The sequence below is a fragment of the Leucoraja erinacea genome, chromosome 18, assembly GCF_028641065.1.
Source record: "Leucoraja erinacea ecotype New England chromosome 18, Leri_hhj_1, whole genome shotgun sequence".
Classification (NCBI taxonomy): Eukaryota; Metazoa; Chordata; class Chondrichthyes; order Rajiformes; family Rajidae; genus Leucoraja; species Leucoraja erinaceus.
The window spans coordinates 23,594,209-23,611,264 of NC_073394.1; the positions used below are offsets into that span (position 1 = coordinate 23,594,209).

General features: G+C 41.4%; 1 protein-coding gene across 2 annotated transcripts in view; it reads right to left on the reverse strand.

Annotated features, from left to right (window-relative positions):
• LOC129705788 (cleavage and polyadenylation specificity factor subunit 6-like) overlaps positions 1 to 17,056 on the reverse strand; it is a 49,182-nt gene that overhangs the window by 31,790 nt on the left and 336 nt on the right. For both annotated transcript variants that reach the window (XM_055649591.1, XM_055649590.1), the window contains exon 2: positions 2,610 to 2,819. In XM_055649591.1, coding sequence (XP_055505566.1) covers positions 2,610 to 2,819 — 210 coding nt within the window. The remainder of the gene's footprint in view (positions 1 to 2,609; positions 2,820 to 17,056) is intronic.

Genomic DNA, 17,056 nt, shown 5'->3' on the forward strand with positions numbered 1-17,056 from the left:
TGAGTTTGCTTTCTTTACTACCGATTCGACTTGCAAACTAACTTTTTGGGAATTCTGCACCAGCACTCCCAAGTTCCTTTGTGTGCAAAGTACTATTGATATAGAGTCATTATATATCATAACAAGTACTTTAATTAGAACACATACAGAGACCATCGAAATGAGTACTGTAGGCTTGAAATCGTACGTTGAACTGCCTAACCAACATGGCTGCCCGCATGCCACTAGGTGGTGGTGGTGTAGAACCCCGACATGGATTACGGATCAGGTAATCAGCAGCAAAACCAGACACGGATCAATTCAGCAATACTGTTTGATCTACATTTTGCACCACTGATTTCTGGATTCTCTCCTCATTTAGAGAAGATTAGAAAAAAGATCGGCAGTTGGGATCCAGTAAGTTCCTCGGTGGGTAAAGAAATGTAGGAAAATATTTAAGAAGGCAATAGTTGGGCAAAAACAGGACATCACATGGAGTTGCCATGGAAAATCCTAAGAAATTCTATCGGTATATAAGGATTAAAAGGGCCTGACCAAGTGTATTCTCGGACCTTGTGGAAAGCCAGGGAAGAAATTCCAAAGGCCTTTATAGGGATCTTCGCATCATCTTTAGCCACAGGTGAAGTTCCAGAGGACTGGAGGGTAGCCAATATTATACTGTTATTTAAGAAGTGCAGCGCGGACAAGCCAGGGAAGTTCAGGCTCGTGACCCTAGCGTTAGTGGTGGGAATGTTATTGGAGGGGATTCTGAGAAACAGGATCTACCTGCATTTAGAAAGTCAAGGACTGATCAGAGACAGCCAGCATGACTTTGTATGGGGGAAAATCATGTCTCATGAATGTGGTAGAGTACTCCAAAGGGGACATCAAGTGGATTAAAGAGTGCAAGGCAGTGGACATGTCCACAGCAAGGCCCCACATGACAGGCTAATGTGGAAGGTTAGATCACATGGAATCTAGATGGATTCAAAAGTGGCTTGGAGGAAGGAGTCAAAGGGTAGTTGTGGAGGGTTATGATTAGTGACCCGTGACCAGCAGTGTGCCCTAAAAAGGACAATGTTAAGGACAATGAAATTCTTGTGACTTATTTTACAACAAACAGCATACAAATACCCAGTAATACATTAACCTACCCACAACACTTTCACAATATTAGTTCCAGGTAGAGTCTGGAATGAATCGTGCTTCATAACTAGCAGGTATAACATAGGTGGAAAGTCTAGCATACTATGATACCTTTATTTACTTTGGTGTACTCAACAGTGTTGTATTACTGCTCAATATGGGTTGTCAAATGAATGCGAGCAACAATCAAGCAAGTCCCAGTTCAAAATGTGATGGGGACAAAGATCCTTGCATACTTTAACAAGACATTAAGCAAATACCCTGGCTCCATTTTTGAGGTAACATAAAATGCCTCAACACTATTCTATAAGGTCATAGAATTTCCTAAACATCACAGTCAATATTTAATTCTTAAAAGCAAAATGATGAGCTTGTCGTGTATCTCATTGCTATTTGTAGAACCTTAGTATGTCTAAATTGGTTCATTTCCTTACATTGCAACATTTCAAAAAGCAATTATTTGGCCATTAAACACTTGGAACAATGAGAGTATGAATGGCACTTTTAATAATTAGATTCTTTTGTGGCCTAAAAAGAGTAATGTTAAAGACAGGGAAATTCTTGTGACCTTTTACAACTGACAGCATCCAAATACCCAGTAATACAGTAACCTACCCACCTGGAATAAATATGTTTCATAACTAGCAGATAACATAGGTGGAAGATCTAACATACTATGATACCTTTATTTACTTTAGTGTACTCAGTGTTGTAGTACTGTTCAATCTGGCTTGTCAAATGAATGCGAGCAACAATCAAGCAAGGCAACCCATGAGGATTACTTTTGACACACATCAATATATTTGATGTCAGCCAATTACAAATCTTACTCATTTACCTATAGTATACATGGTACTCGCTATAACAGGGAACTTATGATATATTTTACAAATGAGGATAAAATCAAAGAGATGTTACTGGAAAACATTCAATATTCTACAGACAGAAAGTATCCCTCTACTCAAAGGCAACTCTTAGTTATGCTCTTACAAAACTTTCTCTGGTACTGGATCAAAGTATGGAAGTGCCAGACATTAAACCTTCCTCAGAAAACCTGGTTCACTGAAAAGTTTTAGAATAAAGTCCAGGGGAAATGCAGCCACATTTTCAAGTGGTAAATGCATAGAAAGCAGAGCTATGATAATTGCCATGGGAATTAAATTATTATGAACTGAATAGGTCTTCAATTGTAGCTCATCATCCATCCTCCTGATAGGAGGAATTAGATTCTTTGCACATGAGAGGTTTTGGACGAGGTAACAGATAACAGATTTGTGTCAATGTTTTTACATTAAAGAACCAAGACTATCTGCCCAAAACAGGAGCAGCAAATAGAAACGTGTTTAATCTAGCCAATTTAGGGATAACAGCAGAAAAAAATAGCGACTCCATTAAGAAACCTTTCAGCCTGCCAAAATGCAGCTGTCATCCGTTAAATATATAGCTACGTGCATCAAAATAACATTAAACTGACATTCACTCACCCACGTTAGGTTTCCCACATAGACAGCTTGCCTTTTGCCTCCATACGTGTAAACGATGGTTGGCCTGGCGCTATTTTCTGTTTTCTGCGGCTCACCAGGTGTCCGGGGCGATATCTCATCGTAGCTTTGATCTTCGTGGTTATTACCATCGGCAGCTGCTATTACATCGTCGTAAAGGTCAACTTGATCATTTGCAACGTAGTCAGTCTCCTAGAAGAAAAACACACATTTCATTCAGGACAGAATAATTAAATATGCAGGATACATTTTTATGATGCACAGCCCAATGATATAAAGTAGCAGTTACATGTCCCTTTGGGCACTGTAAATATTGCCAACATAGTTATATCTCCTCCAAGGTCTCCTTTTCTGTAAAGGCCAAAGTGTAAGTATATAGGAAAGAATGTGGAGTAAGTGTAACTAGTCATTTCAAAAATGCGATTTCAACACACTGGTCTAATTACACTTTGTACTATTGCACTCATTGTCACTCATGATAACAATGAAACAAGTATCACAGTCCATTCAAAGGGCCATAGATAGTTCAATTCGGTCCATGGAATGAACTGAGCAATTTATTCAACCTCAGGATATCCTACACCCCCAGTAAGAATCATGTGACCGAAAATCTGCTAAATAGCAAGAAAAATACTCAAAGAAAACTGAATTTGCTTTCAGATTCTGATTTTATCTGGCACACACGTTTGACAATATTTATTATACAACATTATGAAATAATGTGAAGTGTCATATGCAAAAAAAAAGTCCCGGAGGAACTCAGCAGGATAACATCAGTGGCTGGAGATAGTGACAAAGACAAGAAGTAAAATGGAGACCTCTCCATTTCTACAGTGCCCTCCATAATGTTTGGGTCAAAGACCCATCATTTACTTATTTGCCTCTGTACTCCACAATTTGAGATTTGTAATAGAAAAAAAAAAATCACACAATTTCAGGGCACCATAATGGCTTCACAGGCGTTCGTAATTGGTCAGGTGTGTTTAATTGCCTCCTTAATGCAGGTACAAGAGAGCTCTCAGCACCTAGTCTTTCCTCCAGTTTTTCCATCACCATTGGAAACTTTTACTACTGTTTATCAACTCGAGCACCAAAGTTGTACCAATGAAAGTCAAAGAAGCCATTATAAGACTGAGAAACAAGAATAAAACTGTTAGAGACATCAGCCAAACCTTAGGCTTATCAAAATCAACTGTTTGGGACATCATTAAGAAGAAAGAGAGCACTGTGAGCTTACTAATCGCAAAGGGACTGGCAGGCCAAGGAAGACTTCCACAGCTGATGACAGAAGAACTCTCAATAAAAAAAGAAAAATCCCCAAACTGCTGTCCGACAGATCAAAGACCGCTGTCCGCAGAAGACTTTGTGAACAGAAATACAAAGGCTACACTGCAAGATGCAAACCACTGGTCAGCCACAAAAATTGGATGGCCAAGTTACAGTTTGCCAAGAAGTACTTAAAAGAGCAACCACAGTTCTGGAAGGTCTTGTGAACAGATGAGATAAAGATTAACTTATATCAGAGCAAGAACAAAGTATGGAGGAGAGAATGAACTGCCCAAGATCCAAAGCATACCACCTCATCTGTGAAACACGGTGGTGGGGGTATTATGGCCTGGGCACGTATGGGTGCTGCAGGTACTGGCTCACTTATCTTCATTGATGATACAACTGCTGATGGCAGTAGCATAATTAATTCTGAAGTGTGTACACACATCCTATCTGCTCACGTTCAAACAAATGCTTAAAAACTCATTGGCCGGCGGTTCATTCTACAGCAAGACAATGATCTCAAACAAACTGCTAAAGCAACAAAGGCGTTATTCAAAGCTAAAAAAATGGTCAATCACCCGATCTGAACCCAATTGAGCATGCTTTTTATATGCTGAAGAGAAAACTGAAGGGGATTAGCCCACAAAACAAGTATAAGCTAAAGATGGCTGCAATACAGAGAATACACCCATCAACTGGTGATGTACATGAATCGCAATCTTCAAGCAGTCATTGCATGCAAAGGATATGCAACAAAACACTAAACATGACTACTTTCATTTGCATGACATTGCTGTGTCCCAAACATTATGGTTGCCCTGAACTGGGAAGGGACTATGTATAAACACTGCTGTAATTTATACATGGTGAAACCAAAATGCATAAACATGGACTTCATTAAAATCTGACAATGTGCACTTTAACCACGTGATTTTTTTCTGTTACAAATCTCAAATTGTGGAGCAGAGGCAAATAAATAAATGATGGGTCTTCGTCCCAAACATTATGGAGGGCGCTGTACCTCCACCTATCTGCTAATGCGTGCCTTCCATGCCAATCACCCCTTCTCACTTGTATCCACGTATCATTTGCCAGGCTTTGTCCCACCCCACCCCACCTCTTTTTCAGCTTTCTCCTCCCCACTTCATCGGTTCAAAGATGGGTCCAAACCCAAAATGTTGTCTATCTATTCCCGCAACAGATACTGCCTTGACCTGCTGAGTTCCTCCAACACATTGTTTTTTTGTTCAAGATTGCTGCAATTCCCTGTGTCTCCGTAAAATGTCATGTTCTTTCTAAGAATTATAGAAAGAAGAATTTATTTAAAAAGAGAATGCTATACTCCCACCTACAGGTCATAGAAAGACACATCTGGTTTTACTAAAGGTGAAAGCTTGCTTCCTAGAATGAGTTTTCCTGCACAAGTAACATTCAATAGATGGAAAAACTTAAAGAATTACATTTATTTAGTGCTTTACGCATCTTATTACATTCCAAATCTCTAATCCACATCTCCCCCAGCCTGACCTTATGATTTTTCATCTAGCCCTATCACTTTTTGTCGTTGAAATATTTCGCGATAATGTGCTCGGACGAAGTGCATAGTTACCATTCAGAATTATGCTCAATGAAGCATTCACATATTATTTTTGGTTCAAATAAAGTCACAAACTAAACATATTCACCAATCAAGACATAATATATACCACAATGACATGCAGCAAAATTATAATACAGTATCTCAACTCTTTTTACACGTTACAATGAATGCAATTTCTATTATTTCTTTCCACTTCCAAACAAAAATGTGGTTGGATTATTCAGCGTGTGATCAATCTCAGTGAGACCAAGTGCAGGCTTGGCGATCGCTTCGCACAACACCTCCACTCAGTTCGCAATAACCAACCTGATCTCCCAGTGGCTCAGCACTTCAACTCTTCCTCACATTCCGAATCTGACCTTTCTGTCCTGGGCCTCCTCCATGGCCAGAGTGAGGCCCACCGTAAATTGGAGGAGCAGCACCTCATATTTCCCTTGGTTTACACCCCAGCGGTATGAACATTGACTTCTCCAATTTCAGATAGTCCCTGCTTTCTCCTCCCCTTCCCAGCTCTCCCTCAGCCCACTGTCTCCTCCTCTTCCTTTCTTCTTCCCGCCCCCACCCTCACATCAGTCTGAAGAAGGGTCTTGACCCAAAACGTCGCCTATTTATTTCTCCCCATAGATGCTGCCTCATCCGCTGAGTTTCTCCAGCATTTTTGTCTACCCATTCACACAAGTTCTGTTATCCCACTTTCCTCATCCACTCCCTACACATTAGGGGGAATTTTACAGAGACAAGTTAATCTACAAAGTCAGTGCGTCTTTGGGATGTGGGAGGAAACCCACACGCTGGCAGGGAGAATGTGCAAATTCATCACAGACAGTGCCCGAGGACAGGATCGAACACAGATCTCTGGCGTGTGAGGCAGCAAGTCTACCAGCTGTGCCACTATATTTTGTTTTTCAACACACAAAAAATTATACATTGATAACTTTGGGTACTAAAAAAAAGAAACCATCCAATTTCAGTCTTAAATCTCTAAGTGACGCTCTGTCCCCCTTTACAGCTACTGTATGTTTTAATTCAGTTCAAGACTATTAGGCAGCACATTGGCCATAAAGCTGCTGCCTGAAAGTGCCAGAGACCTGGAATTGATCCTGAACATGGGTACTGTCTGTATAGAGTTTGCTCCTTTTCCCTTTGATCGCATGGGTTTTCTCCGGGTGCTCTTGTTTCCTTCCACATTCCAAAGGTGTGCAGGAACCTTTTTCAGACCCAACCCAAAACATAATATTTTCCTTTTGTCCAGAGATTCTGTCTGACCTGTTGAGTTACTCCAGCTTTATGTGTCCATCTTCAATTTAAACCAGCATCTGCAGTTCCTTCCTACACACACACAATACTATACATATACGATAGAACTTTATTAATCCCAGGAGGGAAATTGTGTGTGTGTGTGTGTGTGTGTGTGTGTGCACGTACGTACACACACACACATTAATATAGTTATATATTCATATATAAATATACACTTTTTTGTTTTCTCGTTTATAACATTGTTTACAGAGTACTATGTTTACATATTATGTTGTGCTGCTGCAAGTAAGGATTTCATTGTTCTAACTGGGACGTGAGAGAATAAAACACTCTTGACTCCTGACTTACGTCGTTAATGTGTGGGATAGAACTAGTGTGCGGGTGATCGGTGGTCGACGTGGACTCGGTGGGCCTGTTTCCACGCTGCATCTTTAAATTAAACTAAAAACACTAAAACCAGAGGGAGTTTAAAGAAGGGTCTCTACACAAAACGTCACCCAATTTCTTCTATCCAGAGATGCTGGCTGATCCATGGAGTCCCCCGCACAATTAAAGCATGGAATAGTCTTCAACCTACCAGTTACCCAACCAGATGCAACTAAAATTAAGGTAGCTCTTTTTTCCCCCCAAGGATCCTTTTTCACTTAAGTCCAAGTCAAGAGTCAAGAGAGTTTTATTGTTATGTGTCCCAGGTAGGACAATGAAATTCTTGCTTGCTGCAGCACAACAGAATATGTAAACATAATATAGAACAGGAGATAAAAGTTCAGTGTGTCTATACATCAAAGACCATATATATACACACACAATAAATAAACAAATAAAGTGCAATAGGCTGTTATTGTTCAGAGTTCGTAGTTTGCTGGTGGACCCTTCACCACCTCCAGTTTAAATTCCATTTGGAATATTTTTGGAGGACCAGGAAACCACGAAGCAAGAGTTTCTCCAGGGAGTTACTCCAGCTCCAGGGAGTGATTCTGCGTTGGTTTTCAGCTGTCGCGGCGACCGGACAGCAATGGCGTCGATCTCCCACAATGCAAAGGGAGGGAGAAAGTGCCCGGTGCCAACCAGTTGTCGTGGCAGTGTGCATGTGCAGGGCGGTCGATGATGTGCTGGCCATGGTTGTGCGCATGTGCAGGGGGAGGATGTGCAGGCCGTGGCAATGTGCATGTGCACGGCGGCCGGCCGTGCCAGCGGATGAGGAGCAGCGGAGAGTGGAGACCCGGCGGCCTGGGCACGGATGGTGGGCGGAGACGGAGAGTGACAGATAGAGAGATAGAGAGGGGGGGCCCCGGTCATAGTTGAACGGCAGGTGCTTGCCAAGCCGGGTGAAATGGCACGGCTTTTAGGTTGCCCTGCAGGACTTTAGGTGGCCATTGGCACCCGGGCAACCGTTAATTTCGAGCCCTGCTATCAATGAGATGATACAAAGACAAGTTGAAAATAAATTCATGTTTATACATTCAAAGACACCAGTTTGCGCTGTTTTACTTGTACTTCAAATGGAAACTGACAATCTCACACCTCATCTCAATAAAAACTTGCGAGTTGTTCAACAGACCCAATGTGGTCACCAGTTGCACCAAGAAGACAGTCAATTTATTAAAAATAACACAAAATCATCAGGTTTTTATATAATATTGCATAGTGTTTGTGTGAACGTTTAATCCACCGCGTGTGATTTTTTTTTTTAATCCAAAAAAAAAAAAAAAAAAGCTCCCGCCACAAATAGTTTGTGGCAGAAGCACAAGCAACTATGCAAAGTGCTGGAGGAACTCAACATGTCAGCAGCATCTGTGGATGGTTTGGGCAGGCGACAATTCAGATATGGAGTTCATGAAAGAACTGCAGATGCTGGAAAATCCAAGGTAGACAAAAGTGCTGGAGAAATTCAGCGGGTGCAGCAGCATCTATGGAGCGAAGGAAATAGGCAACGTTTCGGGCCAAAACCCTTCTTCAGAAGGATATGGATCCTTCTTCAAAGTTTTCCTCAAGAGGTTAGTGCTAACCTTTCACCTGGAGTTAAACTTCTAAATAGGAGTGCTATTTAGTCTAACCCCCATATGGGAAGGTTGAAAGAACCAATTGTACTGATTGGCATTTTAACTATTCAACTGCTGCAGTGTAAATATTTCAGAAAGGGGTGGGAGGGAACTAATCTTGCCACGGTGGAGCTTTCCAAACTAAATACAACAACGCAAATAAGTGCAACATAAAGCCAGAGAGAAAAGTACAAAGTTATATAAAAATTCCAAATCTTCTTCAAGAAATTAAATTCCGTAATCAATTTCTGTGTGAGCATGCTCCTTCTGAAATTGTACAGGGCCTGGTGAGACCACAACTATTGTGTGCAGTTTTGGTCTCCCAATTTGAGGAAGGACATCCTTGCTATTGAGGCAGTGCAGCGTAGGTTCACAAGGTTAATCCCCGGGATGGCGGGACTGTCATATAAAGAAAGATTGGAAAGACTGGGCTTGTATTCACTGGAATTTAAAAGGACGAGAGGGAATCTTATAGAAACGTATAAAATTATAAAAAGACTGGACAAGCTAGATGTAGGAAAAATGTTCCCGATGTTGGGGGAGACCAGAACCATGGGCCATAGTCTAAGACTAATGGGAAGGCCTTTTAAAACTGAGATGAGAAAAATACTTTTTCATCCAGAGAGTTGTGAATTTGTGAAATTCTCTGCCACAGAAGGCAGTAGAGGCCAATTCACTGGATGAATTTAAGTTAAATACTCTAGGGGCTAGCGGAATCAAGGGATATGAGGAAAAGGCAGGCACGGGTTACTGATTGTGGATGATCAGCCATGAACACAATGAATGGCGGTGCAGGCTCGAAAGGGCCAAATGGCCTCCTCCTGCACCTAGTTTCTATGTTACTATAATTTGCACAGAACAAATTGATGTTACTTCTTCTTTCAGACAAAACCATCTGTTCCATGTTTCCTTGTGTCAAATTAGCCAAGTCTAAGCTTCATATGGAACCTGCTGGTTTGACCATGATCACAGATGCATCCAATTGAAGTTGTACATTCTGGTTATTGCAAGGAGATAATGACAGGGACTAGGAATTTTGCATATGATAGTTAAGTCATCAACAAAATCTATATTGAAGGACAAATTACCCTCTAACAAAGAAGTTATTTAAATTTATGAAAGCATGAGGATGCTATTTGACCCCCTGAGTCAATTCCACCATTCATCAGCAAGGTTGACCTCTCATCCAAAAGCCATTTTCCTGCATTATCTGATTCACTTAAAATACAGAAATCTAACAATTTTTGTTTTTAACTCAATGACAGAGTCTCCCCTGGGGTAGAGAATTCTAGCTTCCCCATCCTCTGAGTGAAGAAATGTATCTTCATCTCAGTCTTAAATGTCCGATGCCTTATTTTAAAGCTGTAAGCCATGGCTCTAGCCTCCTTTGCCATAGAAACATGCTCCAGTTCATTGAACCCTGTAACAATTTTGTAAGTTTCAACAAAAGCACCCTTCATTCTTCCAAACTCATACGTCTTCACGAATAGCACAGTTTTGCAACAATTAATGTTGGTGTCTCATTCAGCGAACTGGGTTCAATTCTGATATCTGGCACTGTCAGTGTGAAATTTGCACATTCACCCTGCACTCTTATAGGTTTCCCCTGGGTCCTCCTACATTCCAAAGACGTGCTGGTTGGTTAGGTTACCCTCAATGTAGTAAGTGGCAGGAAAATCAGAATGATGAACAATTGAGAAAAAATGAGGAACAGGAAATCAGAGGGGGAATGGAATTGATGGAATTACTCTGCAAGCTGACATTGACTCAGAGTCAAATGATCCAATTCTATACCTTAAGAAAAACGAGATTATTTGAGATTTAAGGAAGCAATATCTGCTAAGAGGACCTAAAGTAAATTAGAAATCAATGTGGGTTTGAGGAATATCCAGTTCAAGAAAAATTGCTAACTCCAGGTTGATTTCTAATAGGAATGGAAACTTTGAAATTAATCTACCAAAAACCTCAGAAAACCACAATTAAATTACATAAAATGAAAATACAGTAAAAGGCCAAAACCTCAAAGAAAAACGGAAAATGTCATCGATATTCAGCAGTTCACACGCCATCTGTGGAGGTGCAGGGAAATCCCAAATACCATCTAATATAAAAATATAATTGAGAATGTTCAATATTAACTACCACTACTTCCTGCACAAACCACAAACATTTATAGCAACCTGTGGTTAGGGTACAAACACCAAGAATGAAAACATTTTTTAAAAAATGCAATCATACCACCCCAGTTCCGCCTGATATTTAATAAGGAAACACAACACATGGTATTGGATCTATAAAAGCAAGATGATCTTCGGTTTAATCCATGTTTAATAGCGAGTTTACTAGTCACAAGTAAGGAGGGTAACATAATAAGATATTCTGGGGAAAGAAGAAAAATCTGATAGGAGTCCCAATTTTCTGAAAATGGATAGCTGGAGTAACTGAGCAGGTCAGGCAACATCCCTGGAGAACATGGATGGGCGACAAATGACTGTTATCTGATCGCTCCAGCGATCCCTTTGCCATTCAAAGTAGACAGTATAAATCAGTAATGGATGTATGACCAACTAATACATACATTACTCACATATCTGATTGTAAAAGCACAAATTAATGCCAAATTAAATTTTAAAATATCAAAAATAATTTAGCAAATTCCATTTGATTAATGAGATTACTATTTTAAATTCATAGTTATTTTCTAATCTAGTTTATAAAAGCCAAATGTATCAGAAATTTAAGTTGCAGAGTTGCACTTAATGGAAATTAGAATCCCAAATGAGGGAGATAATAATAAGAATGGATTCAAAAATGGGGTTAGAGGAAGTTTGTTCACACCAAAAGCACCAGCAAATAGCGAACCTTATTTCTCTGCTGTAAATTCATGGCAATTATACTAATATTTATTAAGATTTCGTAAAAATGTTTTATCTAGCATCCTTTTAAGAAAGCACGGTATATATATAAAATAAATTAGAAATTAATCAATATTCAAAATAAAAGTTCCTGAATATTCAGCTACAAGTACATTTTCCACCTGCAACTCCATCAGAATCAACCTAGGATAGCAGTATGAAATTGCCTTTACTAAGAAAAAGTGTAAAATTTGACACTTGGAAAATTGAAGTTTGACACACACAATTATTTTGTAAATGATTTGTACATATTTGCTGTAAAGACCAATTTATGCTCACAATCTAGAATAGCATGCAAGTAGTGCCACATTATCATATAAGTTATTTTGGTGGTTAAGTGTTCATCCAATGCTGTCCTGGGCAGATAAACGATCCAATGGCATTATTTTGAAAAACAGCGAGAGTTATCATGTTTCTAGCCACTATCCATCCCTCATTCAACAACATCAAAAACAGATTAGCTGGTGATTATCTCATGCATGCTTGTGGAGCACAAGTTGACTACCTACAGAATTTCATTGTTCTGTTTTAGGATGTATGACAATAAAACATTCTTGACTTCTTCAGTGACTAGATTTCAATAAACACTTCACAGACTATAAAATACTTTGGGAAATTCAAAAAGGATATGAAAGGTTCTATGTAAATGCAAGTCGTTCTTTAACTAACAGAGCTTTCAAGCTCAGGAGAATGCAAGAGAATGGGGTTGAGAGGGAAAGATAGATCAGCTACGATTGAATGGCAGAGTAGACTTGATGGGCCAAATGGCCTAATTACACTCCTATAACATTGGAACTTACGATGCCTAAAACGATGGAGACACAAGACAGCAGGTGCTGCAGATGGGAGCAAAAAACAAACCAGAAGAACTTAGCGGGTCAGGCAGTTTCTGTGGAGGGAAATGGACAGTAAACACTTTAGGTCTTGATGGAAGATTGGATGGAGGATTGCTGGAGGTGAGAGGCTGGGACAAGAGCTGGCATGCACTATGTGGATGCAGGTGATGATGCGTGGATTGGTGGATGGAATCAGGTTTGAGATCTGTGGAGATAGAGACAGAGGCTGGGAGGTGATTGGTGGAGTTAACAAGTTGCTGCAGTTGATGGAATATGATGGGAAAGAAAGGTGCAGTGAGTGACCAAATCTGAGAGGTGAGGTGGGAGGAGAGATCGGGGGGGTGGGGGGTCTGATGGACAAATGGAGTGGATAGAGAAAAAGCCAAGGATCAGGGTGAATGTGGAAAAGAAGGGAATGTGTGGATCGGGTTAACGAAGGAGAGAGAAAGGGCCTAAGGGCAAGCAAGTTACCTGAAATTAGTGCATTCAAAGTTTGATGAGATTTATGTTATAGACGACCCAGGAGGAACATGAAGTGCTGTTCCTCTGGTTTGCATTTGGCCTCATCCTGGCAGCGGAGGAGGCCAAGAAAAGACAGGCTGGTATGGGAGTGGGGAGGGGAATCAAAATGGCTAGCGACTGGGTATTCCAGGTGCCCATCGCAGACGGAGCGCAGATGCTCAATCTGCGTTTGGTCTCACTGATGAGATGAAGCCTTGTACATTCTACCTTTCGTGCGGCGGCGCAACTCACATTGCAGTGGTCCCTACAGCCTGTCTGTCTTTTTTTAATTTTTTTGTCTAGTTAAATGTTGTTGTTAGTGGGTTTTTTTTAATACTGTTTTTAACTGTGTACATGTGGGGGGGCGGGGGGTGGGGGGAGGGGGAAACTGTTCTTGTCTGGCCTCCGTAGTCGTTGGGGCCTAGCACCGTGGAGTGGCCTCCAACAGGAACAACCTGGGGGGCTCCAGTCGCGGAGCCTGCGGACTTACCATCGTGGGGCTGGCCAGCTTTGGAGCGTGGGGAGCGGTGGTGGCTCGCGCTGCTGCGGCCCTACTCCGGAGCTCGGAAGCTCCAACTGCAGACCTGTGGACTTATGACATCGGGAGCTCGCGGGTCCGGCAGGAGACCGCTTTTCAGAGCTCCCGCAACGCGACTTCTCCCGCCTGTGTCGCGGGGTTGCAACGACCCGGAGCGGGGCCGTACATCGCCTGGCGAGGATTTAATGGCCGCGGAACATTCCAGCACCCGCTGGGGGCTCCAACTTTGTGACTTTTGGGCCTGGAGCGGGGCCGTACATCGCCCGGCGCGGCCTTAAATGGCCGTGGAACTTACCATCGCCCGCCTGGGGCTTCGACATCGGGAGAGAAATGGTGCAGGGGAGAGAAAAGACTTTGCCTTCCATCACAGTGAGGAGGAGATTCACTGTGATGGATGTTTGTGTAAATTGAATTGTTTGTATGTCTTGTAGGAATTGTCTTTGTTTGTATGGCTGTAGAAACCGAGTTTCGTTTGAGCCTCATTGAGGTTCAAACAACATGGAATAAAATATTGTATATTGTATTGTATTTCAGCAACATCCATAACACTAGGTTGTCCAACAGGCATGATCAGAAAAAAAGCTACTTCTCTGGGTTAATAAAATGTAGATTGGAGTCAAGAGTCAAGAACAATTTGCCCTTGCTGCCTGGCCAGCTGTGCCCTGAGATTATATTTCCAACGTAATTTGTCCTATTGGAATATTAAGTGGCTGGAAATTTGGAACAAGCTGTTGTTAATTGGCAGACAAATCGTAAATTTGAACACCAAGATGTGTTAATACCGGTAACTTTAGATATATAAAAGTTAATTGGAAGATGAATTAAATTGTATCTGGCCCCTAGGTCTCCATGATACATTTGTCTATCTATTCGTAGCCCAAGAATTTTTAAGCTAGGATCCACGTGCCGTGGACAACTGAAACAACTCTTAAGATGGCTTCACCTTAAAATAAATGTGGTCATACACACATTTCATGCTCTTATTCAGATTTCCTGCTGAGAAAACAGCTGCAGACTACAGTCTTAATTTATATTTCAATTAATGCAAGTCGTAGGAACACAGCAACATGGAGAACTGGAGGAAAAAATCTGCAATTCATTTGGCTGATCCTTGAAAATTAAAAAAGTTAACAAGCCTTTCTGTTATTGTTTCTCTCATCATGGAATTGTAAAATTTGTATCTAAATGAATGTTATTTGCTTTTACTGTCCCTTGAGAGCAAAATATTTTTAAATACAAACCAATTTGTTAACAAAAATTATTGAGAATGGATTAGGGTAAATGTAATTTATGCACATTCATAACATCATGTTCTACCTACAATCTTACTTCAGCAAAACACAAAGTGCTGGAGGAACTAAGTGGGTCAAGCAACATCTGTGGGGGAGAAATGGCAGATGACATTTCGGATTCAGAACCCATGTTCAAACTGACAGGAGTAGGGGGAAGGAGAATCTGGAAAGAAAAGGTGGGGTGGGACAAAGCCTGGCAAGTGATAAGTGGATACAGGCGAGGGGTGACGGGCAGATGGGTGGAGTAAGTGACAAGGTATGAAAAGGAGAAGAAAATGTGTCAGATAATGAGAGAAGAGGTTTGCAATGTAAAGCCAGCAAGAGGGATTTGGATAGAAGGGAACGGGGAGGGAAAAGGTGGGAGAGCAAAAGGGAGATGGGGCAATAAAAGGGAAATGGGTGGGGTGGCACATGTGAAGGTGTGGAAAGGAACGGGGTAACTGGAGGGATGGTAGATGGTGCGTGCATTGGGGTGGATACGGGGGAGGAAAGACCAGGTGCAGTTTGAAAGAGTATACCTTAAAATTGGAGAAATCAAAGTGTACACCATGGGATTGTAAGTTACTGAAGCAGAATATGACGTGCTGTTTCTAGAATTTGCATGTGGCCTCACACTGACAATGGAGGAGCCAAGGACAGGACGGTAAGGGGAAGGGGAGGTAAAATAGACTGGCAGGCCTTGGTGGACAGAATGCACGTGTTTGGCAAAACAGTAACCCAGTCTGTGCTTGGTCTCACTGATGGAAAGGAGGTCATACCAGGAACACTGAATGCAACAGATGTGTTTGGAAGTGGTGCATGCCACTTGAAAGGTCTCACCTGAAAAGGCTGCTGAGTAAGTGAGAAAGGAAGTTTAGGGACCAGTGTTACATCTGCTGCGGTTGTCGGGGAAACTACTTGGGGAGGAGGTGGTGTGGGTGGGAAGAGATGAGCGAACCAAGCTGGTACAGAGGGAGTGGTCTCTACGGAAAGTAGAAAGGGGTGGTGACGGGAAGATTTGACTGGTGGTGGAATCACATTGAAGATGGCAGAAATGTCAAAGAAAGATGTGTTGGATACAAAAGCTGATGGGGTGAAAGGTAAAGACCAGGGGAACTCTGGCAAGGGGAACTCTATCCTTGTTACAATCCTACTTTCAAGGGATCAGTATACAAAGACACCTCATCAATGAAGTACTACCAACATTCACACTGCCACTCAGCAGCTACTTTCATGGCACCTACCAGACCGCCCTCAACCTGCCATCTTTCGCCATAATTTTTCCATGTGCAGAAGATCAGATGAGTTGATTTCCCCCATCCAAAAGGTGGGTGGCATTGTTGAAATGCTGCCATACCATGAGCAGACCTCAAGCTGCCTATCCTATGACAAGCTGGTTGTCAAAGGCTTCTTAGGATTACTTTTAAATCTTTTGAAAAAAAAAACTTATTCAAACCCATTTATTTGAAAAAAGAAAAAATAGAAGCACATTAAAACACAAATCAAAAAGCTGATGTATAATAAAGTAGAGCAAAATAATTTTTCACCAGCATCTATCTTTTGCCAGTGTTTTCAACTGGTTCAACATAGAGTTGCCATTTGTACACTTGTCCTTTCTGCAGAGAAGTGTAGATGCTGGTTTAATTCGTAGACACAAACTAGTCGAGTAACCCAGCGGGACAGGCAGTATTTCTGGAGAAAAGGAATGGGTGACGTTTCGGGTCGAGGCTCTTCTTCAGACTGATCAATTAAGGATAAGTTTGCTGCACTACAAACGTGCTGCCAGTCACACAAACAAACTTACCATACTCAACCATATTCAACAAATACACCAGCAAGTAATTTAGATCTTAATTGAGAAGATCTGAACAATTAAAACGTCTTGTTCCTTTTAAACAGTGTTTTTTTTTTGCCAGCACATTATGCTCACTTTCAGATTACTGTCATGATTCCCTTATGAAATTGCTTCTTACACGTGCATGCATCATTACTCCACGTCGACCCGCGGCACATTGGAACTCTAAACTTTAACTCGTGGATGTTTTCTTTATGTGAAATTATTGACAATAAAATCCAAGGCCAATTCCCATTTTCCGGATTTTTTCAATATAAAAGTGAATTCCTGCGACTTATTTCACCGTGTATGGGGCTCGCTTCCTCATGGGTCTCGAGACTCGGCTCCAGGCTGGGGTTT